Source organism: Stegodyphus dumicola, chromosome 4 (genome assembly GCF_044657685.1).
Source record: "Stegodyphus dumicola isolate Sdum_Otavi_A_Nest chromosome 4, ASM4465768v1".
NCBI lineage: Eukaryota > Metazoa > Arthropoda > Arachnida > Araneae > Eresidae > Stegodyphus > Stegodyphus dumicola.
This window is the reverse complement of record NC_140771.1, coordinates 240,136,433-240,163,949: the sequence shown is the minus strand read 5'-3', so window position 1 is coordinate 240,163,949 and position 27,517 is coordinate 240,136,433. Positions and strand designations below refer to the sequence as shown.

At 32.3% G+C, this 27,517-nt stretch overlaps 1 protein-coding gene across 1 annotated transcript; it reads right to left on the bottom strand.

The window, feature by feature from the left end:
- Positions 1-224: 224 nt before the first annotated feature.
- LOC118190794 (uncharacterized) lies at positions 225-27,517 on the bottom strand. The gene is made up of 3 exons (XM_035361578.2): positions 27,139-27,517; positions 3,712-3,904; positions 225-2,963 (listed from the first exon to the last, which is right to left on the bottom strand). Exons 1-3 carry the CDS (start codon positions 27,453-27,455, stop codon positions 2,082-2,084), a joined length of 1,392 nt encoding a protein of 463 aa, XP_035217469.1. The 5' UTR covers positions 27,456-27,517; the 3' UTR covers positions 225-2,081.

The window sequence follows — 27,517 nt, the reverse complement described above, 5'->3', positions numbered from 1 at the left end:
GTTGCACTTGGTAATCTAAACATAATATTAAACTTTCAGTCTGAAATTAGTAATGCAAACATGTTTACAGCTACAGCTAAATACTAAATTTTCAGATTGAAATTTATTTAAATCATTCATGTTGAATTAAGCACTAACAATATTCTATTCTTAAACTAAAAATAAACAAATTACGAGAACTTTCCAAATGGAACAAAACTCGAGAAAAAAATGATGACAACATATTACCGTTCTTTTATTTATTAATTTTTTTTACACGTGCACAAAAAATACATAAGTAAATAATTGTACATTTTTATGTTTCTAATTACATCGCATGGCTTTCGATTTTGCTAATTGTTGAGAAAATTTTCATAAACTACCTTCACCAGGATTTACAAATGCTTATTGGTGAACCTCGTTTTGTTTTAAAGTCTCTTAATTTTCATCTGGAGAAAAGAACTGTTTGCATAAAAATGCACTACCACAGTGATTAATTATTCTTATTGTAAAAATTTGTAACTGAGGACTTTTGACAGGTACAAATAAAAGTTGATAAAATATTAATTGCCCAAATCAGCACACTTAGTCGTTAGTTTAGTTAATGTGAATATTTCAAATTATCACAGAAGGCTATTATCACATTATTTGATATTTGCTTTAACCCTTTGTGGCTCAGTGTTCCACTACATGGAACACCCAAATTGAATCGCTTCTGAAACCTTTAAATTCAACCGTAAATAGATAAAAATGCCTTTATAATATACTTTGAACTTTTCTTTTTAAACAGTAGATAGCAGCAGGACACAGAATTTTCATTTATTGTGTTATTATAATCCACTTTTTTCAAGTAATTTTCTCTATTTTTTTAATGATATAAAAAATTTTATTTGGAAAAAAAATTAGGCATTATTTTGCTAGCTGTACTCCAAATTATTTGTTCTATATTTTTTTAAATTTTTCATACAAAAACCATACACAGAATCAATGAATAAACCCGGGTGCTCCATTAGCGGGAACACTGAGCCTTTAGTGATCTCATGCTGTTACGAATCAGAACATCTGTGCTTAGGAGAGAACATCCGTTGTTTACGTTTTCTGTTTACGTTGTTTTTTTTTCGGGGGGGGGGGGAATGAATTCAAACAAAGCAGTATTGAGGGGTGAGGTGTGTTTTGTGTTGTGAAAGCCCTAATATTGGCATCTCGAATTTTTTGGGAGTAGTTTTTAGGCGGGAATTTTATTAGTAGCTTGACTCATCTTTACTTAGACCTGCGTAAAATTTTTGCTGCTGCTTTTTAGTCTCATTCCCATTTATTTTCAATTATTGTGTAGATATTTTTCGTGTATGTATATATTATAGGCTTATTTTATATTAATAATAAAATCTTAATATTAATTGTAGTTAATTATTTTAAACGTAGTTGGTTTGTGCTTCCATCAAAAAGGTGCGACTTGCTTTGAACAATTTCACGAAGCTAAGAAATAGGAAAATTTGTAAATATTTTTGTATATAGGACTTGTGTATATAGATATTTATCTCATTTATCTGTATATATTCAAGAATATTGTGTATATCCAGGAAACCATGTATACAGCCATAATACACAGTTTTTTCATTCTTATACAAACGCTTCTCCTCATTTTCGTGCTTCACTGCGATGCTCGCTTAGTCGCACTTTTAAAAGCTCTGTCGGCGCAGTGTTCCACCTCATGGAACAACCACAGAATTAAAACGATAAGTGAAAAATTTTACCTGTATACTCTTTTAAGACTAAATAGACTGCATACAACTTTTTTTGTTGAAATTCCGAAGTTAACGTATAGTGCGTCGCAAAGGGTTAACAAGGAAGTACCAAAGAATTTTCATCATACAAGTCCCAAAGAAGAATTTGTTTATGCACTCAAACTTTTTAGGAAAGCAAGAAGATATTAAAGTATTGTCACCAAATTTCACAAAGTTTAAATGTTTCAGTACATTTAAACATGTATTAAAAATATAATAAATATTACACCATACAAGTTTTGCGCAATTTTATAGAAATGTAGCATTTAATATAAAATATGAAAGTTTGCTGTCTACAGATATAAATGTTCAGTATATTCACTTTGGCAATTTATAAAGAAATTCTCCATCAGCATCATAAATGCACTGCCCTCTTTTGTATAATTTGCCTTGTTTATGTAATTTTGATGGTATAGAAATTTTTGGCTTGATATTTTTCCCTTTTGGATGCTGATATCCAATCCTATCATCATATATAAATTCATCTGATTCACTACTGTCTCTCTTAAGTTCAATATAGTCCTTCTGATATTTAGATATTGGTGTAAAAAATTCTTTTGCATTATATGGCTGTTTTGAAGTTGCGATTTTCTCAGTCTCCAATTGCTTTTGGATCCATTTTTGATACTCAGTTTCGGCAGCGGATTTTGATTTTTTCCTATCTACTTCACCTGCAAAATGTTCTTTTAACTGGGGATGCAAGAGGTCTGTTTCTCCAATTTCTTTGGCTTTCTTTCGTTTGGTATAAACAGACGAATGTTCATCAGCTTCTTCAGATGCAAAATAACCAGGGCTGAATATTGAGGAAGACCCTTTTTGTCGGTCTCTAGAATTATTTTCTAATTTAATAAGTTCATTTTCTGAACTACTTTTTAAAGGGGACTTTGGATTCTTTTCTAATGCAGTTTTCTTTTTATATTCAACATAACTCTTAATTATTGAAGAAAATTCCCCTATACATTCTTCTTTTTCTTCTTTTAAAATTTCATGCGCATGATCATGAGGGACTTCTGGAAGATTAGGATTTCCAGAATAATAATTCTGTATCAGTTTACCTTCCCTCCACAACCTCTGAGTCACAGGAGAAATAAAAGATGAGTCTCTTCCAGACTGTAGAATTTTCCATCTTTTGGCCACTTCCTCATCATGTAGTTTAATTTTTTCTGGACGCTTTTCAACAAATTTATTCTTTAGAAGTTTCTAAATAAATAAAAAAGTTTAAATCACTTTAAAAAAACTGGTAATATAAAGAGGTATTTTATGATTATCCATATCCCCAAATAATAAGTCGTGAACTCGTTGGTGACTAATATTTCGCCAAGCTACTGCGCAAAAGGTAACAGCCACTTTCAAAATGGTAGCACAGAATTCCATACCGAAATCAATCAATAAAATTTATAAAAGCAAGAAACGTCAGTTATAAAACACTTAACATTTTTGAGAAATCTTTCTTTTTTGCATTGTTATTCTCCCCATATACAAAAACACTTAAAAGTTTCAATTAAAAAGACATCAGAGAATTGGACGAGCTTGGAATGGTACAACATCAGTATTAGATATAACCAGGTTGCCAAGTAAATAATTTTTTGCGATATTTTGGTTTCCACATAATTATTCTGGCAAAATATTTCTTTGCTTCATGAAGACTTTTTCACAACTTTTCAATGGGGGACTGGATAATCAGAAAAATACCCATAAACATTTACAAAACTCTTTGTTTTTTTACTAAAATATTCATGTGAGGATGCAGAAACTTTCTGACAGTTTTGTTTGATTACAAGCTATATTTTCATTTCTTATTTTATTTGAGCATGATATTATTTTCAGAACTTTTTTTATTGTTTATGTTTGGATTACCCCAGTAAACTATATCTCATTACTTAATTTTATGGTGAAAAGGTAAACCACATACCATTAAATTAATTGTACAATAAAGAACAAAACTTACTTTTACCCCATTTACACTTATTGGGAAGCTTTCTGCCAATATTTCAGGAGTCCATTTCAATGGATCAAGTCTATGCAAATAACGTATCTGTTCTTTAGCAGCATGAGTAAGGAGATCTGTTTCTTTATCAAACTTGCAATATTTTCTCTTGACGATCTGATTTTTTACCCAGAATTTGTGCTGCTTCTCCTCTCTGCAAAAAACAAGTAACAGAAAACATCCTTAATTTTTTTTTTTTTTTGAAATGTTAGAAACACATTTAAAATATCAGCCTATAAATTTTTGGATAGTTTGCAACAACTAACTTATATATTATTTGAAAGAACACAAATTTAGGAACATTTTTCGATTTCCAAAAATTATTCTGCGACAACTTGCATACAACAGTTCCACCAGAGGGAAGGTATGAGAAAAGAAGTACAGAGACATGGTGTTTGAATCGCCCACCTCTTTTCACCTTTAATACATTTTTCAAATACTAAAAATACAGTACAAAGTAAGGAATCTAGACAGCTAATAATTGGATTGATCAATTATCTGGACCTTTCACAATCCTCTTAACTTTTCAGAAATTTGAGTTCACTCACACAGTATCAGAATTATGACTAGGTCTGGTGAATATGGCAGTGACACAAAACATCCCATACATGCTCAATAAACCTTTGTCTGAATTTCATTGAAATGTGGGGCCGAGCATTGTCATGATGGAAAAGAACATCTCGACAACTGATCAATTCTGGGCACATTGTTCAATTTCTCCTTTTGAAACTCCCATTTGGGAAGAGTATATTTTTCTGCAATTATTGTTGAATTTAGTAGCAATAATTCATAGTACAGAATTCCTTTGTAGTTCAACCATATAAAAGCATTACATTTTTGGATGGTGTACTAAGATGGAGTTACTAAAGAAATTTCTCCATGACCTTTTTCTAGTAATATTATTGTATCCACCTCTCAACTCAGTAATGAGCCATTTTTAAAATGGGGCTTCTTTTTTTCTTCCCAGCAAAGAACCACATGCCAAAATTTGAGTAAGCATATTCTGCTCTATTAAAGCATGGACTAGTCATACATAACAGCTTCTTCAAATGATCACCTTACAAATCTTCTAATTACCTTAAAATGATCTTTTTGGTACATTTAGCCTCTCTGAGAATTTGATCTTTACTGGCAATATGCAATCCAAAATATTTTGATGACTTCCGCTAAAACAGCCCCCAACTGTCGAAAGGAAAATTAATGATTTTCACATGTACAATTGCTGCTCAAACACTGAAATGTAAACTTTCCATAATAAAATAATAAATAAATAGATAAAAAAAAATCTCAAAAGTTTCAGATTTTAAATTATGTCCAAAGTAGCTTTTTTTTTTTTTTTTTTTAACATTTTGTGTATGTTCTTTGCATTTAAACCATTAAATTCAGTTCAACAGCAATGACTGCTCTACACGGTATTCGTTATGCAACGTCACTTATTTTAAATCCACACCATTGAATCTTTTACACCAGTAGCTCCTCTTCCTTGGCCAAAGGACTTCTCTCTCCACCCATGCATCGACCATTTCAGCTACAGAGGCCCGGAAAATAGCATGCCATTACATCAGCTCCGCAAAGATTTCTTGTTAGCTGCTCCAGTTGACATTATTGCTTTACCATCACCTTCGGACATTGTACATCTGAGCGACTGAACTGACCTTCTGATCTGTATATGCGAGAGGCTCATCACTCAATCTCACGAGATTTTTTTCTCTCATCTGATTTTGCCATATGTTAGGGACGTTATGTTCTTTTCCGTACGAGTTACACACAGGATGCGGCTACCAGCCTAAGAGCCTGACAAAAGTGTGCAAACACCTGAGCCTTCAACAGCAATTTCGCAAAATAATTTTAAAATGAGCACATCTTTAGAATTTCTGATACACAGTTCCGCATGCTGGATATAAAAAGGTCCCCCCCCCCTGTAGAGTGTTGCCATTGCTCGCTTTTAAATCATTCATTTGTTAATAAAAAATTTCTTTAAAGTTTTACAAAATATATAAAATCAATAATAAAACAAATTCCAAGTTTGGGCTTTCAGATGCCCATATTCACAGTAGGATTACGTCATTCAAAATTGGATGGCTCTAGGTACCATTGTTTTATCACAATGCGAGAAACATACATATATTTATGCAGATTCTAGGGTTCGTACACATTTCCTTACATGAAAATTAAGGACTTTTAAGGACCATCAAAGAAAAAATTAAGGACCTATAAGACAAAAAAAAAAAAAAAAAAAAAAAAAAAAAAAAGATAAAAGTTTTTTGAAAGATACTAGAATAATGAACTATACAATAAAAGATACAAAACATTTATACTTTTTTTAAATCTGAAATTTTTCAGATATTTTAACATCTAATTTATTTATGTCTACTTCCTTTTCTTTAACTATTCTTCTAAGTTCATTTGCTTTGATAAACAAATCAATGTTCCTGCTGGTCTCGACTTCATCTGCTAAAAGCATTTATCGAAGCTGCTGCTGATCTAATTTTTTTATTAATTTCGATATTAAGAATACCTCCAGAAAATTTTATGTAATCAAATACTGTACGTTGAAAAATGTATGATGAGTCACTTAAATTTTCAATTTCAATTGCTTTATTTTCAGAGCAGCCCCTTTCCACAGAGGCCTGTCCATGTGACAAGATAAGAATCATTTTCACTATTTTTCATACTTTTGAATAGTGAAAATCATGAAAATAAGAAGTGAGAAATGTGTCAAGAGAAAGATTTCGAGGATCAAAAGTAGAAAATTCGTGTAAATTTGTCTAGAACCTCTCCAAACTGTAGCAGAATTTCATCACAATTATCTTGTAAAACACGTTTATTCTGCGTTAATACCGTTAGAACTACTTTCATTTTGTTCTGGGCTTTTTGCCATCAACTGTGGGTCTATACAAGATGCATTTCGAATAAGAAAATAATTTATTGGACATTTAGCCATTAAGTGCTGTACCATTGTTAAGACACATTGTTGACCTTATTGTTTCAATGCAAAACTTGAAGATTGTGAAATGTCCTTCTTGCGGCATTTATCATTCATTAACTGCTCAGCAATGAATCCCAAATAAACTTTACTTTTATCATTATAACAATTTGGATCATTAAAATTAAATTTATAAAGATTTTCTGCTTTAGTTATTTTTGAATATTCTAGTTTTAAAATTTTAAAGTGCTAAAAGCAATCATTTACAAGTTTCAAGATATCTTCAGCAAAAAAAGGGAATAAGTGGTTTATCGCTTTGATAATATTCAAGGAAAGGCAATAATATTTTCAACAGAGAGAGAAAAAAATTTAATTTTATAAGAAATGTTTTATCCTTAGTTGCCTCCAAAATATTTGAGAAGGATTTAAATAATTTTTTTTTTTTTTTTTTTTTTGAAACTGCCCCATTTCAACTTTTTTAATGTATAGTAGCAAGTCATCCCATATTTCAATGGCTCTTTCAACTGCTGGGACATTTTGCAACCATCGGTAAAAGCAGAACTTCACAAAATTTTAATTAAAACATTATTTCTTTATCTATCGATGGAGCATTCTGCAATAATTGGTTTTATTGTTAAACAAAAATGTATGAATTTTTCTTACGCATTATATTTTAACACTTAAAAAATTTACTATATCTATAAAAAATTGCGACATCGCAAAATATTCTAGGCAAGCATTCCTGCAGAGATTCCGTTACATCGCTAAAATTGCCATACGAATGCTATATTGGCAATATCATGAACACGTTTTCTCCGTGTAGCAATCATTCTGCTTAGCGGTCATTTTCTTTTAATTTATTAATCTTTTGTTTCTTTTATTTTTTCCTTATCATTTCAACACTGACTTTTTATTCAGGATTTAGCTTTTATTTTAATTTCTAGTTATAAATAGGTGAAATTAGCTTAATAGCAAAAGATAATTTCAATCATTATCACAATGAAATTTTATATCGACCAACTATTTGGATACCTGATGCGATATCAAAATTCAATAACATTCTTCTGAAAGCAGTATTCCTTTTATAAAAATACTTGGTAAAATTCTAGTTTATGGTGCAGCCTTGGCACAATTTTGAAAATTATCGCCAACACCAAAATGACCCGTTTAACTACTCATCGTATATGTCCTGTTTACTGCTCATCATAAAGTTGCCAAAAGTAGCCAAATCCCTTATGCAACGGATACCTTGTGCATAGGTTTAAACCAAATTCCTAATTGTCTATTGAAGCTTCAAAACGTATTTCTGAACTTCACTTTTTTTCGGCTAGCGTTACCGAATTTGCCCCTGGCGACCTAAAATCGAAATGGAGCCAACATATTTCCCGCGAAATCGATAACAGACCCTCTGCAGAAATAAACTCATAATCCTGATATCCCATACATATATGTGCAAAAGGGAATAAACTCCGTAGAAGCTGATCAAAAATTAATTTATGGCTTAATTCAAACAAACACAGAAATTAAGGTAAGCAAAACTGTGTAAAAACAAATTCAAATGATAAAACAAAACTTAGCTTTCATGTGAATTTTCAGTGCTGACCCTCCCATTCTAGAAATTTCAATTTGTTTCAAAGACCACATTTAGCTTTATAAGGATTGTCATCCATCAATATCCAGTCTTTGTAGTCAGCTTGATGAAGCCACAGTTTATTGAAAATGCACTTTCCAGGCATCTCGTTCCTATTGGCGTCAGAGAGGTTGTGGCCTTCCAGGTTGGGATTGTTCTAATTTTGGCAAATATTTTCAGAATACACCCCTTTTTTTTCCCTCGAGCACCTTCATCATCACTTTCGCCTCTTAAAGAACTTCCGGCTTCATGCTTTCATCACAATCTGCCTAAATTTATGGATAACACCTGTTTCGAAAGATTGGGTAAATAGATAATCAGACACCCGATACTTTCGTCCTAGGGTAGCTAATTGTTTTTTTATCGTTTGCAACGCAAATCCGCCAACAGATTGGTTAAGAGCTGTGTAATTTTAATTCTATATTCATGAGAAATCGCAATTCACACTTAGAATGGCAATCATTAGAAATGATAAGAAATGTCAAATGAGCAAAATTAAGGACCGTTTATTCATTTTGACCAAAATTAAGGACTTTTAAGGACCAAAAATCATTTTTTAAAAATTTAAGGACTTTTAAGGACCATACGAACCCTGGATTCTTCATTATTTAATTTCTTTAAATATAATACAGGGCAATAGTATTTGTTGGCAACAATTTGAAAAGTGATACACTGTTTATAGAGTTCCGAAGCAAAATCGCAAAAGGAAAACAAGTCCTTCAGGGACAAAGCCCCTTTGGAATAATATAAATAAATACATAAAAATAAAACCTCGGGTATTTAACAGAGTGAAGATTTTTTGCATCATGTGTTGTTCATTAAAATAGATGAATGAATATGGATTGCAAAAATATTAACAAATAATTGGTTAGAGAATTATTTCATGCTCGAGGCTAGGCAACATACAAAATCAAATTTTTACATATTAGCACAACTACCTCGGCTAAACGTGCCAATTTTTTACTTGCACATACATGCATTAAAAAAAAAAAAAAAAAAAGAAGAAGAAGAAGAAATAGAAAAAAAAGGAAGGGGGAAGAAAAGATGATTAAATTGATTAAATTTGATTTAAATACGCAACTATTATTTAGTGCATACATATTTTTCATTTAATTAAATATTTATCCTGGAAATAAATCAATAATTTACTTAGAAGCATGTTTTAATTTTATAGCTATCACTTTAAGAAACAGATTCAAAGCAGCTGTTCCCCACTAGAATTTGGAATACAATAAGAGTACATGCAGAAATGCTCAGTAAAATTGAAGAATTGTTATGTGCATGATTTCCAGAGGGTTGCCTTGCACACACTGAAATTTTGGTAACTTCTGCTAAGGTGGCACTAATACCTAAAATCGGTTGATTTACTGGACAATGCAGAAGTTGTCCTTATTACAGGCAACTGTTCGGCTTTAGTGAAAGATAACGTGACCACTTATTCTTTCTCCCAAAATGTGCATCCATATTTCAACCAATGGATGCCAGCACCAAACACACATTGAAATCCAAATACAGTACAAAGTCCGTAATCTGGACTCGTCGAGACTTCTGCGATTCCGGATTATAGATCATTAATTTAAATCTGGTAAGATGGCATGCAGAAATTATACAATTAAAAATATGTAACTGTAATTTATGAAATAAAGAGCAATTATGATCTAAAGGGTATTGTAATTTACAAAAAAAAAGCTTAATATTTATTTGTTTACTTTATTAAACATTTCTTTCAATGTAAGTTGTTTAAGTTGCTTTGTTTTTTGTGCTAATACTTTCTCTTTAATTCTACAAACAGACATAATTTTTTGTTCAGTTAGAAAGTTCTACTGTTCAAGTCCTGTAATTGCTGTGTCGAGAATACCGACTAACTTGTCAATAGAAATTTTTTCGTTTTCAATAACCTCTCTGTCACTTTCTTCACTATCAGAAGTGCACATGGGTAAATGCTTAATGCGCATGCGTAAGTTTGTGGCTTTGAGGTCCGGATTATAGATCATTCCGGATAATGGACGTCCGGATTAAGGACTTTGTACTGTATAAAGTCTGAGATCTGGACTTGTCGGGACTTCAGCACTTACGGATTTGGCATTTTTCCAGATATTAGATAATCAGTTTCAATCTAGTGAAGTAGCATGCAAAAATTATAGAATAAAAAATCTGAAATCGCGATTTATGAAATAATGGAGCACCTATGATCGGGTATCAAAATTTAGGAAAAAAAGTTTAATATTTATTTGTTTGCTCTATTAAACATTTCTTTGAATGTAAATTGTTTAAGTTGCTTCCTTTCTTGTGCTAATACTTTCTCTTCAATTCTGTAGACCAGTGGCTCCCAAACTTTTTTGACGCATGGACCCTTTTCTATACTCAAAAGTTGCCCATGGACCCCCCCCCCCAAAGTGAAAAAGCTGTATAAATGCAGAGTATACAAATTAAAAATTAAAAAAAAAAAAAAAAAAAAAATTGTAGAAGTATTTAGTGAAATTATAACTTTTGTTTAAAATAAAATTAATGACTTGATGACATGTTATGAGTATATTTATGTCCGGCTCAATGATTGCGAGTAGCAACTGCATACTTGCCAACCTATGACACTAAAAAATCAGGAGATTTTTCACAACGTTAAAAGGACTTTTTAAATGATAAAAATATAGTTTTTAATAATGAATTAACTTTAAATAGTGACTAAGTCTTAAATGCAAGCAACACAAAAATATCTTACACATAAAAAACACTTTTATTACTTGCATCATTTTGTTTTAAAAATAAAGAAACTTTAATCAGTTTTCATACAAATGTTATGAACACTGGCAGATTTTGCTTTCGTTAAGAAACTTCATAATTTTGTTCATAGCAATTGCCACGTAGGCCTGCTTTCGCTAATAAAAGTTTTCTAATGTGTCATCACTAATATTAGATCTAAATTTAGTCCTCGTTTTCGCAACAACACTGAAAATCCTCTCGCACTCCGCATTACTATGGGGAACTGTCAAGATGGCCAACCTAATTCTAGACAGTTCACTATATTTTAAAATTCCATCAGCATCTTTCAGTTTTCCAATTAAACTCTACTGGTGTCAATCCTAGCTGATTTTATAACTTCATTCAAGTTTTCTAATTGTAAACTGCAAAATTGCGACTGCAGTATATCAGTTGCAACATCATCATCTTTCATAACTAAATGAAGTAACACAGGAAATGTGTTCAAAAAGTACCTTATATCAGAAAAAGATGCATTTGCTAGTGCAGAAACATCAGCAACTTTAGCATGCAAAATTACTTCATCGTTGACTCTGGATTAAAAAAAGAAACAACAATTGTATACAGTTTTGAATTGGTATTATTGCTTCCATCGGTAGAGAGGCAGAACGGAGCTGTTTTAATGCAATCAATAACTGAAGATTAATTTTTCAAACCCATTTATTTAACAATTGCACCTGTTTTGGTCATTGCACTTGAGTATTTCTTAGTGATTTCACTATTGGGAAACATTTTTCTAAATGAAGCTGCAGCGTGATCCGATGCATTCAGTGGCAGGTTGTGCTCTAGTAAAAAGGCTGAAAACAGTCATTCTTCATCAATCACTTTTTGGTCCTTTGTTTCTGAAGAAAAATTTAATTTTTCGTTTTTTTCAAAACAACTCATGTTGTTCTTGTGTTTTTGTGTACGCACATATTTCAGAACATCCGTGCTTTCACCATGCGAAATCGAAAAAACGCAAATTTATTACATTTCCTTGAGGAAATAATGGAAGGAAAGTCAACTGTGTACGATTTTTGAAACATACATGAGTATTTCACCTTTCTCGCAGACATAACAAAAGATGATGATTTATAACACTATTTCCCGAAGGCACGTGTACTCACACAACTCAGGACAACATGAACGAAATAACGAAAGAACATCCAAATAACGCACATATTTCAGAACATCCGCGCTTTCACCATGCGAAATCGAAAAAACGCAAATTTATTACATTTCCTTGAGGAAATAATGGAAGGAAAGTCAACTGTGTACGATTTTTGAAACATACATGAGTATTTCACCTTTCTCGCAGACATAACAAAAGATGATGATTTATAACACTATTTCCCGAAGGCACGTGTACTCACACAACTCAGGACAACATGAACGAAATAACGAAAGAACATCCAAATAACAGCCTTGAGTTTGCTTTGTGCTCATTGGCTAATATATGCCAGATGACACCCAGTGGAGCTCGATGCCCATTGGAGAACGACGTTTTTGGATACATATGCTCTCCCTCACAAAGCAGAAATTCTCATCTGATTCGCAAGCTTTTGTTTTAGATATAATCTAGAGAAAATTCAGTTGCTTTCAGACGTCCAAAATCCCTTTTTTTTTTTTTGTTCATATAATGAAGTATTAAGCCAAGTTCCACAAAAATCGTGAGAAATATTAAGAAAAAGTTGGGAGAAATGTATTGTAAATCGGGTTGGCGGGAGAGCGGTCGAAAATTGGGAGTCTCCCGCCTAAATTGGGAGAGTTGGCAACTCTGCAATTGCAAATCCCCACGAGCACTAATTTCTAGTCAGTTTCTTTCTTCCCTTTTTTTTTTTTTTTTTTTTTTTTTTTTGTGATGAGGTTCATAATGGCACTGAATCCACATCTACCAAATAGGAAGACGAGAAAACAATCAACAGCTTCTGTACAATAAACCATTACGCAGGATATAAAACTGGGATCTGTTTTTGTAACTAGAATTTGTGGTACACTTGTTCAAACATTGGTTTAAGTTCCTCATTTGTGGATATTTCATTAAGCTACTCCTGTAGTTTAGAATGAGCTTAGGCTCGAGCTCGATACTCGATAATTTTTTGTCATTTTTGAGTACTCGATACTCAAATCAAAGCCCGATAGCAAAGTCGAATCAAAGCTCTGTACATACAAAATGTTTTTCGTTCTGCATTTGATTTTAAATTTATTTCAACATATTTCTTAATAATCCTAGACGACATTTTATTGGTGTCATAAAACTGCTCCTTTTTAAGTAAAGTCAAAAGTCATTAATCCAGACTCGTCGGGACTTCAGCGATTCCGGATTATCGATCATCAGTTTAAATCTGGTAAGATGGCATGCAGAAATTATGAAAGTAAAAATATGAAACCATAATTTATGAAATAAAGAACAATTATGATCTAAAGGGTATCAAAATTTACAAAAAAAAAAAAACCTTAATATTTATTTGTTTACTTTATTAAACATTTCTTTCAATGTAAGTTGTTTAAGTTGCTTTGTTTTATGCGATATTACTTTCTCTTTAATTCTATAAACAGACATAATTTCTTGTTCAGTTACAAAGTTCCGCTTATACGTCCTATAATTGCTGTGTCGAGAATACCGAGTAATTTGCCAATCGAAATTTTTTCTTTTTCAATAACCTCTGTGTCACTTTCTTCACTATCGGAAGAGAATTATAATGACGAGGAATTTGATTTAAATCATATCAATGACGGAGTACATCGAGATGAAATACTACATTTAGTAAGGAATTATAAGAAAAATAAAATAAAAACATCTGCCCTGAAGATAAGGATAGTGCTGACAGATCAACTTACAATTCATAGCATGCCGGAGGGCGCAGAGCAGCGTGAAATTGATAATCAGATTTCGGAATGGTTGGAGAAACAAAGGATATGCCTTTATCCATTTTTTGCAGCAATTCCACTTTTTGTTTGATGGACATCGAAACATACTTTCGTTTTGTAGATCCTTTGGGAGCTCCAGCATCACAAATTCTATTTGACATAACCGAAAGTTCAAGCTTACTTTTATAAAATTGCTCTAACTGTCTGTAAAAAATAATAAGCCGGATCCAATTCGAAGATTAAGGAACAACGCAATCTGGCGACATTAACCGAAAAAGACAATTAGATAATTTTAACTTATACCATCCGTTACACATTAAACACGCATGCGTAAACGTATTATGCGCATGCGCACACGCATATGCGCAGCCGTAAAGGTGTTATGCGCATGTGTAAATGCCGGATTATGGGTGTCCAAATTAACGACGTTTGACTGTACATAAAAACTAAAACTTTTGCATTTGTCAACATATTTCTTAAGAACCCTAAAAGACATTTTATTGGTGTCATAAAATTTTCCTTTTTATGTACATAAAAAACTAAAACTTTGTAATTGTATTACGGATAAGAAAAGTTAAACAATAAAAGGATTATAAATATACAGTACAAAGTCCGTAATCCGGACGTCTATTATCCGGAATGATCTCTAATCCGGACCTCAAAGTCACAAACTTTTTTTTGGTATGCTTTACACATGCGCGTAAAGAATGCACATACATTACGCATGCTCACATTGAAAGAAATGTTTAATAAAGTAAACAAATAAATATTAATCTTTTTTTGTAAAATCTGATACCCTTTAGATCATAATTGCTCTTTATTTCATAAACTACAGTTTCATATTTTTAATTGTATAATTTCTGCATGCCATCTTACCAAATTTAAATTGATGATCTTTAATACAGAAAAAACCCTAATCCGGAATCGCTGAAGTCCCGACGAGTCCGGATTACGGACTTTTTACTGTATACAGTATAATAATTCTTTTACCAGTACTTTTACCTGAACAGTGTTGAAACTTGTTTTTTTTTAAAGAGATGAATTTGTTGCCGCCTACAGTACAGTACATAGAAATGCAAGGATTTTTAATCTTTACTGATAGCAACAATATACTTTTAAGTAGTAATGCATGTAATATTAAAGAATTATTTTCTTAGTATCAGTAAAAAAACAAATTACAAATTGTTCAACACTGAAAATGCTGTGTTTCGCAAAACAAACATTTATTACAGAGTAATACGCAAAGAAATACACACAGAGATACAAGCAGATCATGTTTTAACAAATCATAAACAAATAGAATGCGATTAAGTTTCTGAATACTTCGGACCTGACAGAAAGCTATACTTCCTTTTAACTAATAAGAATGCAATAACTAATATCTCAACACAAATTTAGTCGAAATTTCAGCAATATTTTGGTAAAAATGGTTAATATTATTGGAGTTACAGCCATTAATACACACATGTTCTAGAATAGTATTTTCTATTTTTTCTAGAATAGTAATCATGCCGAAAAGCAAAAGATCAACCGTTTGGAGTCATTTTGCCAAGGCAGACCAAAATTATGCATGCTGCAATGAATGCAATAAAAAATTTCCATTTTAAATGGAAATACGTCAACAATGCATCATCATCTAAGCAGCGTTCATAACATTGACGTTGACAAAGCAGAGGCAGAAACGACATCTAAAAAAACAAAAACTTTGGATAATTTCGCAATCAAAACATCAATTGAAGATATTGTTGCAAAAATGGATGCAGTAGATGGTTTATCAATTCGTCAAATCACTCAGTCAGAGTTTATTCGACAATCATTGGCCTTAAGAGGTATGAAGACAACGAAAAATCTGTAATGGCTCCTGTTCATAACCATATGGAAAATGTAAAATAAAAAATCAAAAACGATATTACCAAATCAAAGAAATTCTCCATTACCATGGATGAATGGACCAGCATCGGTAACCGGAGATTCATGAATATAAATCTGCATACTCTCTGCCAAAAAAGCATCAATCTTGGACTGTTAAGAATTTTTGGAAGTTGTGATTAAAAAAAAAAAAAAAAAAAAATGCAAGAACTTGTAGAAGAGCACCTTGAATTTTTTGGTCTATCATTTAAGCACGATATTGTATATTGTATCCACTACTGGGGATGGAACAAGTGTATTACGGATCAAGTTTGGAAAAGAATCACCTGCTTTTTATCAAACATGTCTTGCACATGCCTTGCATTTGGCTGTTACAAAACTTTTCATGAAGAAAAATCAGGGACAGAAGAAAGTATAGCAGAAAGTTCAGGAGAGAATGATGATTTTGATGATGTTGATAATGGTTTAAGCATTAATGTGTGTGTATTTAATTATGGCAAAGCACACTAGGGCTATCTGCCTAAGGGGAGGGATGCCTTCGTGGAGGACTTTCTAAGGGAAACTGGCTCGTATACATGTTACACATGGGGAAAACCACGAAAACGCCCATGCAGCCAGCCCGTTCGCGGGATTCGAACCTCGGACCGAACTACCAGTGTTCAGCGACTTTACCGCTCGGCCGCTGGTGGGCCTTTTTAAGCATTAATGAAACGGAATCATAGAATGAATCGTTCAAGGAAAACATAAATTTTGTGAGACAGTTGTGCATTCAGATTTGTTCAAGTCTCAAGAAAAAATTGCAGATAGAGCAACAACTCTCTCTGGATTGTAAAACCAGACGGAATTCAATGCTGAAAATGCTTGAAACATTTCTAAAATTGTATGATGTTACAAAGGATGTATTCATTGAACTTGGATCTGAATGTCTTTTAACAAATTTAAACCTGGAATAACTAAAATAGATAGTCTTGGCGTTAAAACCAATTGAAGTGGCACTTAACGCTATGGGTGAAAAACAAGCCACTTTACAAACAGCATACATTTCAACTTTATGCGAGAGAAGTTAACCAGAATCTGAAATTAGTTCTTTTTCTGAAAATATCGATTTTTACATCAATAGCAGGATCAACAAAAACATCATAGATTTGATGAATTCACTAACTTAAATAAAACGCAATAAAAAGCTTCGATAGAACTAGCAGCTGCTTTGATGAAGCGTTTATTTCCATCACCAGATTCATCAAATGAAAAATCAAGCAGTGAAGCAGAAACAACTACCAAAGTTGGTGCTTCTCTTGAAGAACAACTTAGAGTACTATTAGAAGCTCCAACCAGCAAACTATCGGAAGGTGACCGCTTTAAAAAATTATTTAATTAAGAAATGACTGCTTTAAAAAATAATTCTTAAATAATTAAAAATTACTTAAGAATTTACTTTGTCCAAAAGTAATGGTGAATTGACTGTAAATTTAAAGCAGTTACTTGAAGCTATTTACAGTATAAAAGCAACGTTGATTGATTCTGAGAGGGCATTTTCCGTAGCCAACAATTTTTGCACCAAAATTAGATCGAAGCTATCAGATAAATCACTACATGCATTGGTATTTTCAAAATATTTTTTCATTAATATAAATGCATAAAAAAAAAGTATAAAGAAAAAGTTTCTTTTAAATTTCTAAAAAATATTATTTTAATTATAAGTCCATTATAAGTCTTTTGATAATGCAAGTATGTCAACTTCAAATGCTCGAAAGCCGGAAAAACAATCAAGCTCAAGCTCGAGTTTAACTGAGCTTCAAATCATCGAGCTTTACCAAACTCTATGTATTAGTATGTATTCATCTGTGTTTGGGATTCGAGTTTGTCCACGCGCAAAAGGGTTCAACACACAGTTGGGAATATCCATGTGAAGAATGTCTTCAAATCCTTGGTTCATGCCTGCATGAAGAGCCGTTAGGTGTTAACAGTAAGCAAGCAAATCTTTATCTCTATTTTGCAATTTCGAAAAGACCTGGAAACTGAGAACATTCTCCTCTTCCCAACTTTTGTTTACACAGAAAAAGTTTTACCGTTAACTATCATTAAGGGATTACTATATCGAAAAATGTGATATATAATTTTTTCAGAAGAGATCAGTTTTATTCAAATATGTAACAAAAGTACACCATCTGCATAACAATACCAAAAATGCAACTATACAAAAACTTACATTAAGGGATTACTATATTGTTAATACTATAACTAATCCCTTATTGTTAGTTAGTAATCCCTTAGCCAATGTTAAGGGACTGCTATATTGAAAAATATGATACATACTTTTTCAAAGAGATCAATTTTATTCAAATAGATTTACGTAACAGAAGTACACTATTCATGTAACAATATAAAAAACGCTATACCAAAACTTCCAACTATACAAAACTTCTTTTTGTTTAAGACTGGGAAAATTTTTTTATACACTTCGTATCAGCATCACATAGAACTAAACTGTTGATTAGATGTACTATTATAATTTATGTGTACATTGTAGACAAGTTAGTGCATGTAGCACCATTATTGCATTCCTGTATAAACCTGCTTTTGGGCGCACCACACCATGATGGTTATTAACTTAAGTAACTAGTGCCACATAGAACTATTAAATCAGAGGCAAGTGCCAGTGGAATTTTTTTTTAAAAGTTTTTGAGGACTTATCTCAGTTTTTTGTTGTAACTTTGTTATTATTTTGTTGTTAGCGTGTTGATTGAAATCGAAAGCTTAAATTTATTGAAGTAAATTGAAGAATAACTAAGTTTTAGTAATAACACTAAAACGAGTTATACACACCACTGTTACTACAAGTGACTAATCAGTGGAAATAAGTTTTGTCAATGTTCATTCACAAAAGGTATAACATAACGCTCAGTACTTAAGTAAAGTATTGTATTATAAGCACCCACCTATATTTATATTTTATTCAGGACGTACAAGTTGCTACTGCAGTACAAAGTTCGAAATCTGGATGCTTCATTATCTGGAATGATCTAAAATCCAGACCTCAAAGCCACAAACCTTTTTTTTTTTTTTTAGTATGCTTTACGAATTTGATTTTTCCTTTCATAATAAAACACGTGGAGATTTTCATTTAAAAATTCCGATTCTTAATTTCACTTAAGCAATAAATAAAACACCTCATTATGGAAAAACAAATCATGTAAGCATAAATTTGTGAGATTAATAATTTGGCTGTGTAGCCGAGTGTCTGCTTGGGATACATCTCAAACCGAAGCATTCACCTATTTTATATCCATGACTGCTACCTGTGGAGTCATTTATTATATTTTGCATTCATCACCACATGTTTATCAATACACGACAGCTTCAGTAATAACTCATGCAATGATGTCTAAACTTAGGTTTTTAAATGCTTCAAGAAATGTTGACAGGAAAATTTCAACAAAAATTTCTTTATTTCTTTTCATATGCTAAAAATAGATTTTGTTTATGAAACTCATAGGCCAAAAGATTACATTTAGTGATATTTTAATTAAGAATAACTGACAAGTTATTCACCATAAACAGAATATATCGGCAACAGTCGGCCAAATTTAGGGAAGACAAAATTTTTGGAATTTGGGGAAGCACCTACCGGCAAAATAAAGAGATGAGGAGTTTTTTATAATGCAAACTTTTTGTAATTAGAAAACATGCACAACCTCGAGTATTTAAAGGACTAACGATTTCCCCCGTTATAGATGGTGCAAATAAAAGAACATGGATGACACAAGCATTAATGAATGATTGGTTTGAAAATCATCTTATACCCGAGGATCGGCGACATTTGAATTCGGTTGCTTTACACGACTCAAAATTAGTCCCGACTGTAGACAACCGTTTGGCTCATACTTCACTTAAAAGTTTTAGTAAAAGATAATATATCTGCATTATTCTTCCATCCAAATTATACATCTGTCATTCAGCCTATGGATATCAAAATAGTGCATATCCTGAAATACAAATATAAAGTAGCATTTTTAAAATCCATGTTAAATTTCTTGAACAATGGCAAGATTTTTCAAGAATTTTTGAAATATTTTAGAATAAAATCTGCTGTGCGGAGCATCGCAAGATCGTGGAAAGATGTCTCCAGATATGTTAAAAAATGCTTGGCACAATTTATGGCCAGCTACCATATTTTAACGTGAGGATGTTGAAGATGGCAGCCGCGAATTTAAAGGTTTTCGGATATCGCAAACTAAAGGTTAAATTTTCCAGTGAATGGATTTTGTAAAGAAATGTGGAGAAGCGGTAATAAATGAAGATGATATAACAAAAGTTTTTCATTGTGACGACAATGCCCCAATCATCAATCAATTAATGGAATCTGCAGTATGGTTCTAGATCCAGAAAGTATCGTTACCGATAGTGAAGAAAGTGATAGAGTTACTGAAAACGAGAAAATTTCAATTAAACAGTTAATGGAACTACTCTGATATGCGCCCTCAAGTCGCCAAATTTCTCGTCAAATATTTTTGGCGAGAAACTTCACGCTGCCATATTACTATCTAAATTTTTTGTCTACATTTTTGAACTTTTAGTCTAAAATGTCTCCAAAAACGCGGTTTTCGCACATGCAAAAACTACGTTTTGGACACACAATTTAGCTAAAAATCCGAAACAAAAACACAAAATTTAGATAGCAAAAACGTAAAGTTTCTAACCAAAAATATTTGACAAGAATCCATGTACACAGCGACATGTTTTAACTTAAAAAAACATCTACGAATTGCACAATGTAGGCAACGAACGAATCTACAAACTACGCACACCTCGCTTTAATAAATTAACATAACAACAATAAATTTCAAAGAATACCATGTACACAGCATCCTGTTTAAACTTAAAAAAAATTCTACGAATTGCACAATTTAGGCAAGGAAGTAATCTACGATCTACGCACTCCTCGCTCTAATAAAATAACATAACAACAATAAATTTCAAATAATACCATGGACACAGCATTCTGTTTCAACTTTAAAAAACATCTACGAATTGTACAGTCTAGACACTAAACAACAAAATAAACTAAAATAAATTTCAAATAATTTAAAAAAACAACAATAACGACAGAAATTCATACTAAAGAACCAATGAACATAACATTCTACAAAATAAGAACAAAATAAAATGCACTTACCATGAATTAATGCGTTTTCGAATAGCAGAAATATAAATTTCATACCGCCTTTAACATGCCGCCACGTAATCACTATTGTATTTACATGACAGCCAGACACACTATCCAGAAAATTTATACTATGATTCACAAATAAATAAAATCACAAATCCCTACTTCTATCATGAACTGCCATTAAAAATAATCTCCCAGACCCTCTTTCCACACTTCCAAATACCCACTACCCCTCAACAGGATAGCCACAATGATATTTCCTTTTGCCGAACTTCAATTCAACAACTACCATTTTATCTTTCCCTCCCATCTTCTCAGACACAGAGGCGAACCAACGAGCTCCAGCGAAAGATTTTTCAACGTCAACAGGGTTGCCATAGAACACGCAATTGCGCCAAAAACCAGCACAGAACACATATCGCCACATTTGGTGAAATTAGGGCGTATATTAGAGTTGTACCCAGTTAATCAGTATTCTTGACACAGCAATTACAGGACTTGAACAGTGGAACTTTGTAACTGAACAAGAAATTATGTCGGTTTATAGAATTATAGAGAAAGTATTAGCACAAAAAATGAAGCGACTTAAATTAAAAGAAATATTTAATAAAGTAAACAAATAAATGTTAAGCTTTTTTTTTGTAAATTTTGATATTCTTTAGATCATAATTGCTCTTTGTTATTTCATAAATAATGATTTCATATTTTTAATTGTATAATTTCTGCATACCACCTTACCAGATTTAAATTGATGATCTAATATCCGGAAAAATCCCAAATCTGGAATCGCCAAATCTGGATTAAAAGTCCGGACGAGTCCAGATTTCGGACTTTGTACTGTATTTTATTTAAATTTCCATAATAAAAAAAAAAAAAAAAAAAAATCACGATTTTTTTATTTTATATTAAACCTTGCGCAGACCTTGACATTGTTCAGGGACCCCCAAATCAATTTTAATTTCACACACACAGGGGGTCAGTAGGGAACACTTCGGGAACCATTGCTGTAGACATAAATAATTTCTTGTTCAATTACTATTCAAGTCCTGTAGTTTCTGCGTCGAAAATTCCAACTAATTTGTCAATTGAAATTTTTTTGTTTTCAATAACCTCTCATCACTTTCTTCTCTATCGGTAATGGTATTTCTGGACCTAGAACAATATTACAGATTTAGCCATATGTTAATTGATTGGTGATTGGAACGCTGCCATTGAAATGAAAAACTTCTGTTATATCATCTTCACTTATTACCACTTCTCCACATTTCTTTACAAAATCCATTAATTGGAAAAGGAGGTACACAGCTACAGAGCCAAATTATTGATCACACAAATTTATGCTAAAAGGATTGTTTCTTCAATAACGAGGTATTTTATTTAGTACCAAAGTGAAATTAAGAATCGGGATTCTTCACATGCTTTCTTAAAGGGGAAAAAAATCAAATGTGCATGCGTAAAGCATTAAAAAACTTTTGTTGGTGGCTTTAAGGTCCGGATTTTAGATAATTCTGGATATTGGATGTCCGCATCATCTTGAACTATGTACAGTACTAGCCTTTCTAAATTGATGCTAAACTTTCTGAATAGCAGCAAGACCAAGCAAGAATTTTTAAAATACTTTACTGTAAAATCTGTATCATTAAGCACTGCAAAGTAATTGAAGTATGTGTTAAATATTTTACAAAACATAAAGCATAATTTATGACTAGATACCATATTTCACAATGATGATGATGATAGTTGTGAATTTAAAAGTTTTGGGATACACAAGTAAAAAGTAAATTTTTCAATTAGTTTAATATGAAACAAGAGTTAATTCAATATGCGGAGAAATACTAAACAAAGATGATATAACTAAAGTTTTCCTCTTGAATGATAATGCTCCAACTAACGGCCAGATAAAGAGGTTTTTGAAAAGGAAATGATTTCAATTAACACTTTAATGTGAATACTCAATGTAGCAATTGCAAGACTTAAACAAGAGAACTTTGTAACTGAACAAGAAATTATATAGCTCTGTGAAATTAAAGAAAACGTTATTTCCCCAGAAAAATGAAACAGCTTAACACGTTCACGCCGGCGTGGGCAACCAGTGGCCCACACTAGTCCATCTCATCAGGCGGTTCGTACCACTAGTGGCCCGCACTAGTCTGTCTTATCGGGTGGCGCGTGCCACCGATGGTACGCATTTGATTATGTTATTAGACGCTGAAAATTAAAATAATGAAAAACTAATGTTTATTATAAAAAATTTTTAATAACAATTATAATTAATAACTATCAGCAAACGTACAACTCGTATACAGGTCTGAACAGGTAATAATCGTGTGCCGCCAGTTGAAACGAGACAAAAATTTGAGCGCCGTCTCATGGCGAAGAACATAAAAATTGGGCTTGGCGTGAACGTGTTAAACAATTTATGGTGACAGAAATTATTAAGAAAATAAAATAAACACTGAGCTATATACATATATATATATATGAGGGTTATTATTAAGTAAGGTCCATTTTGTAATAAATATGAAACAAGTAAAACATTTAAAGAAAACCATTTCCGTTTAATAGTAGATTTAAGGGTGCCCCTTGTATTATTGCGAAGTTGTTGTTTCATTTATGGTGGCCTGAGTAGTTGAATGTTATGGAAATACTATTACGACATAATTGTGTGACTGCAGTGAATTTGAATGATGGGAAAAGATTTGTAAGGGCTTGGGGGGTGTTGGTTAGGAAGTACATTGCTCTTTTGTGGTTTAGATGGTAAAATGGGTGAATGTGGTAAGATAAATTTCAAGTTTCTGTATGATTTGGAATGAAAGGGAAAAAGAGCATTAATTGACTAATGTGTAAATGAAGGTTTACTTAATAGTCATTATAAGTTTCCTGTTTGTTGGAGGATACCGGCACTACAGAGGATATTTTTTACTCTTTGTGAATTTATGTGGCAATGCCAGTATACAGATTCTAGTTCAGATAATTTTAGGAAGTTCTTGGATGCTGTTGAGGATTTCTGTTTAACTTAAGACAGAAAAATTTCTAAATAAGATAAGTGGATATTTCCTTTGTGTAGTGCTAAGTTGAGTTTCCTTTTTTATGTTAGTTGATTTAAAATGTAGTTTGTTGAGATTGTATATTTTTTGTTGGTTGCTCCTTTGGCTTTTTAAATGATAATAGATTTATGTCTACATGGACAAAATCAAGGGAGGATGCAATGCCAAGTTTGTGCATTTCTCTGATTTTTTTTTAAGTGAAAATAGGTCGATGTGTACATGAATACTAAGTTTGTGCAATTCTTTGACTTGTTATTTTGGCTTTGTGTAGCAAGGATTTTTTGGTGCAAAATCGGCACTACACAAAGCCAAAATAACAAGTCAAAGAATTGCACAAACTCGGTATCCATGTACCTCCCAAAATCATTGATTTACACCAAGGGCTACCCCTAAATATATTTTTACCACCATTTCTTTTCTGTATTTAGAGACAATTCTCTATTTACTTACATGATTTATTCATGTGGCAATGCCAAAGTTTAAATATTACAAAGAATGAGTTTTGGGATACCTACTCATAGGACACTGCCACCTGTGATGATAGCCAGTTATTCATGGTCGTTTCATTTCTCCATCAATGTTCCAACTTTGTCATATCACATTGCCACATTTGCTTTATATGTATGGCGACAAATATCCACAAATTTCATATTTCTTGCTGTTAAGAACTGGATGACTCATGGGATGCTCAATTTTCTTAAAATTTGTAATCTGACACTAGGAAGCATATGGATTGGCATCTTGAGTACAGGTGCTGTGCAAAGAATCCCAGCAAACTGCATGTACATTCCTTCTCAGGTGCAAACAAAATTTCAAATGATTCAGAAATGGGACTTGCTTAAAAAATAACCTATGTGTGTGTATATATATATATATATATGATTTGTTTTTTTAATAGTTTGGTGAGAAAAGAAGACCCCAATAAATTTAGCAGTCGTGTGTGGTATGGTGATGACATTACAATGTATAATGATGCAGGCATCATGAAGGTTAAGTATCTATTTTTATTTCTGAACAGGAACAATTCTTTAGAAGCAGAAGTACTTTTCTGTTATCAGGTCCAGATTCAGAAATGTACATGTGTATACACGGGAGTATGTATCTATGAGTGTATATATATGTACATGCATACATCCATACATTAACGCATGCAAACGTACACACATTTCCTAAACCTGGTCCTGATACCTAAGAGCATTTATTCTTGATTGGTACAATACTAATAGTGCTATATGTGTCCCACAATTTTATTATATGCAGATTACATCATTACCATGGATGAAAAATAGGTAAGAGGTTAATTACATGCTTACAAAGCGACAGTAGACAATAAAAAGGCGATGTATATTGAGCAGCTGGCCTATAAACAGGCTTGCAAGGCTTTGTGCAAGTCCTGAATGCATACACTACTTAATGATCTGAATGACAGATTTTTCACCAAGGCTATAAATTGCCGGACTGTCAACTATTCAGAAATTTTCGGCTACGAGATTCTTGACAACGACAAATTACTTCGACCTTTCACTGCCCATTTATTGGCAAATGAAAACTTTGTCACATAAATTAAGGCCTGCTGGATATTTTATACATACGTATCTATATATATAATGTACATAGTCTTTCATTTTATCATTTATTTGTAATCGTTTTCAACTGTCTCAGTATTTGTTAGACGTTCCTTTGGCAGAGCTTCAGTTTCTCCTGAGCGACGACAGGTGTAGCCGCACTGATCGTCACCTCATGGTGTAACATCGACACCCCCTTCTTCTCCGGATTCAAGTCACCGTCCTACGGACACAAAACCCTTCACGTGGAGTATAATCTCAATTGCCGCTCTCACGGCATTATTTCAGCAGAGCTGGTAACATCGTGCGATAATCCACCAATAATTCATTATTGGTATTGTGCAAGTCCTAAATGAGGACTGGACAAGAGATTTCACATTGCAGTTTACTGCAAGGAAATAATGACATCAGTGACATTAGTGTGCCTTTGAAGGAGTTGTATTTAAAATTTGAATTTAGAGGACTATTGCCAATTAAGTTAATGATTAAATAAATAAATAAAACAAAGGAAATTTGAATCTGAAAACTTCAGATTACATTCTAATACAGTGGAACCTCAAGATATGAGCAACTCTATATACGAGAAATTCGAGATATGAGTGAAAAATTAGTCTCTAAATATGAGCACTGATTTGAGTAATGAGCCAGGCTGTTGGTATGCATGGCCCGTTTCCCAATCTGTCTCGACTCGGGAAATACCCTCCTCAGATCACTTGGTGTTCTTTGATCTATGTATTTGTGCATTTGTATGCAATAAAGCAGTTAAAACAGTAACTCCTCTCTTCAAAGCACAGGGCAAAAAAATTTTACTATTGATTTTGTATTGAAGTTAAGTACATAAAATGAATTTCTGCCCAGAAGGGATATTTAGTAAAACGTCACTGAGAATCAACAGTCTTATCTAACACATTAATATTTTCGAAACGCTGATATTAATAGTTAATGTTCAGCTGAAGGTACACTGGCACTGGAGATTATTCGTAAAAGATCTGCTCAAAATACACTAACATTCCATCTGTCGTGGTGCATGTCATAGGCTTTACTTTTAATTACTTTATTAAAAACATGTTATCATTAAATAAGCATTTTGTTAAATGTCAAAAATTAAGTAACTTTCCCCGAATATTAATTATTACCATAATAGTTTAAAATAAACAAGACAATTAATTTACATCTTGAAAATAACAATTACTTTTATGAAAGTGTGTAAATGTAATCCGATTTGCAAGCTTAGAAATAGTAATGAATTGTTAGCATAACACCAAATGCACTTTTAAGGTTTAAGAAAATTATTTAATTTAAAAGCAATGATATTATACGAAACAACGAAAGTATACATAAGGAATTTTCAAAATTCAAACTCATAATATGTTCAAAGTTCATTTTTGCATAATTTAAATTAAAAGTAATAAATTATTTATTTGTAGTGGAACTGACCAGACGAAAGTTTCCCTACTCTTTCATTTATTACAAACATATTTATACACATGAGTATGCATGAAAATAATTTATATAAGGTGGAAAACGAACATTAAATTCAAATTTTTTGCATATCAAAATTAAATTTAACTAACCTTTTATGAACGGCATATACCCGATCACATTTTTCAAATACACTTCCGAAATCATCTCCAGTAGTTAAAGCTTCCTCTAGATCTAATTCGCTTACTGCACTATCAGAATTTCTGAAACTTTTTAATAAATCTTCATAACTTTCAATTCGAGGGAACAAATTCTCGTCGGATATTTTAGTCACAGTTTTAACTTTACCTTCCAACAATCTTGGGCCGGGGGATCTATGTGCAGTATTTCGCAAAAATCGCACTTCAGCTAATTTAGTACAGTATACTTTTAGAAAAATACTAGAAGAATTTCTAATGCAGTAAAGCATTTTTTAAATAAGACAGACAAATTCTTTGGACAAACAGACAGACAAAGTAGACAGATTCTTGT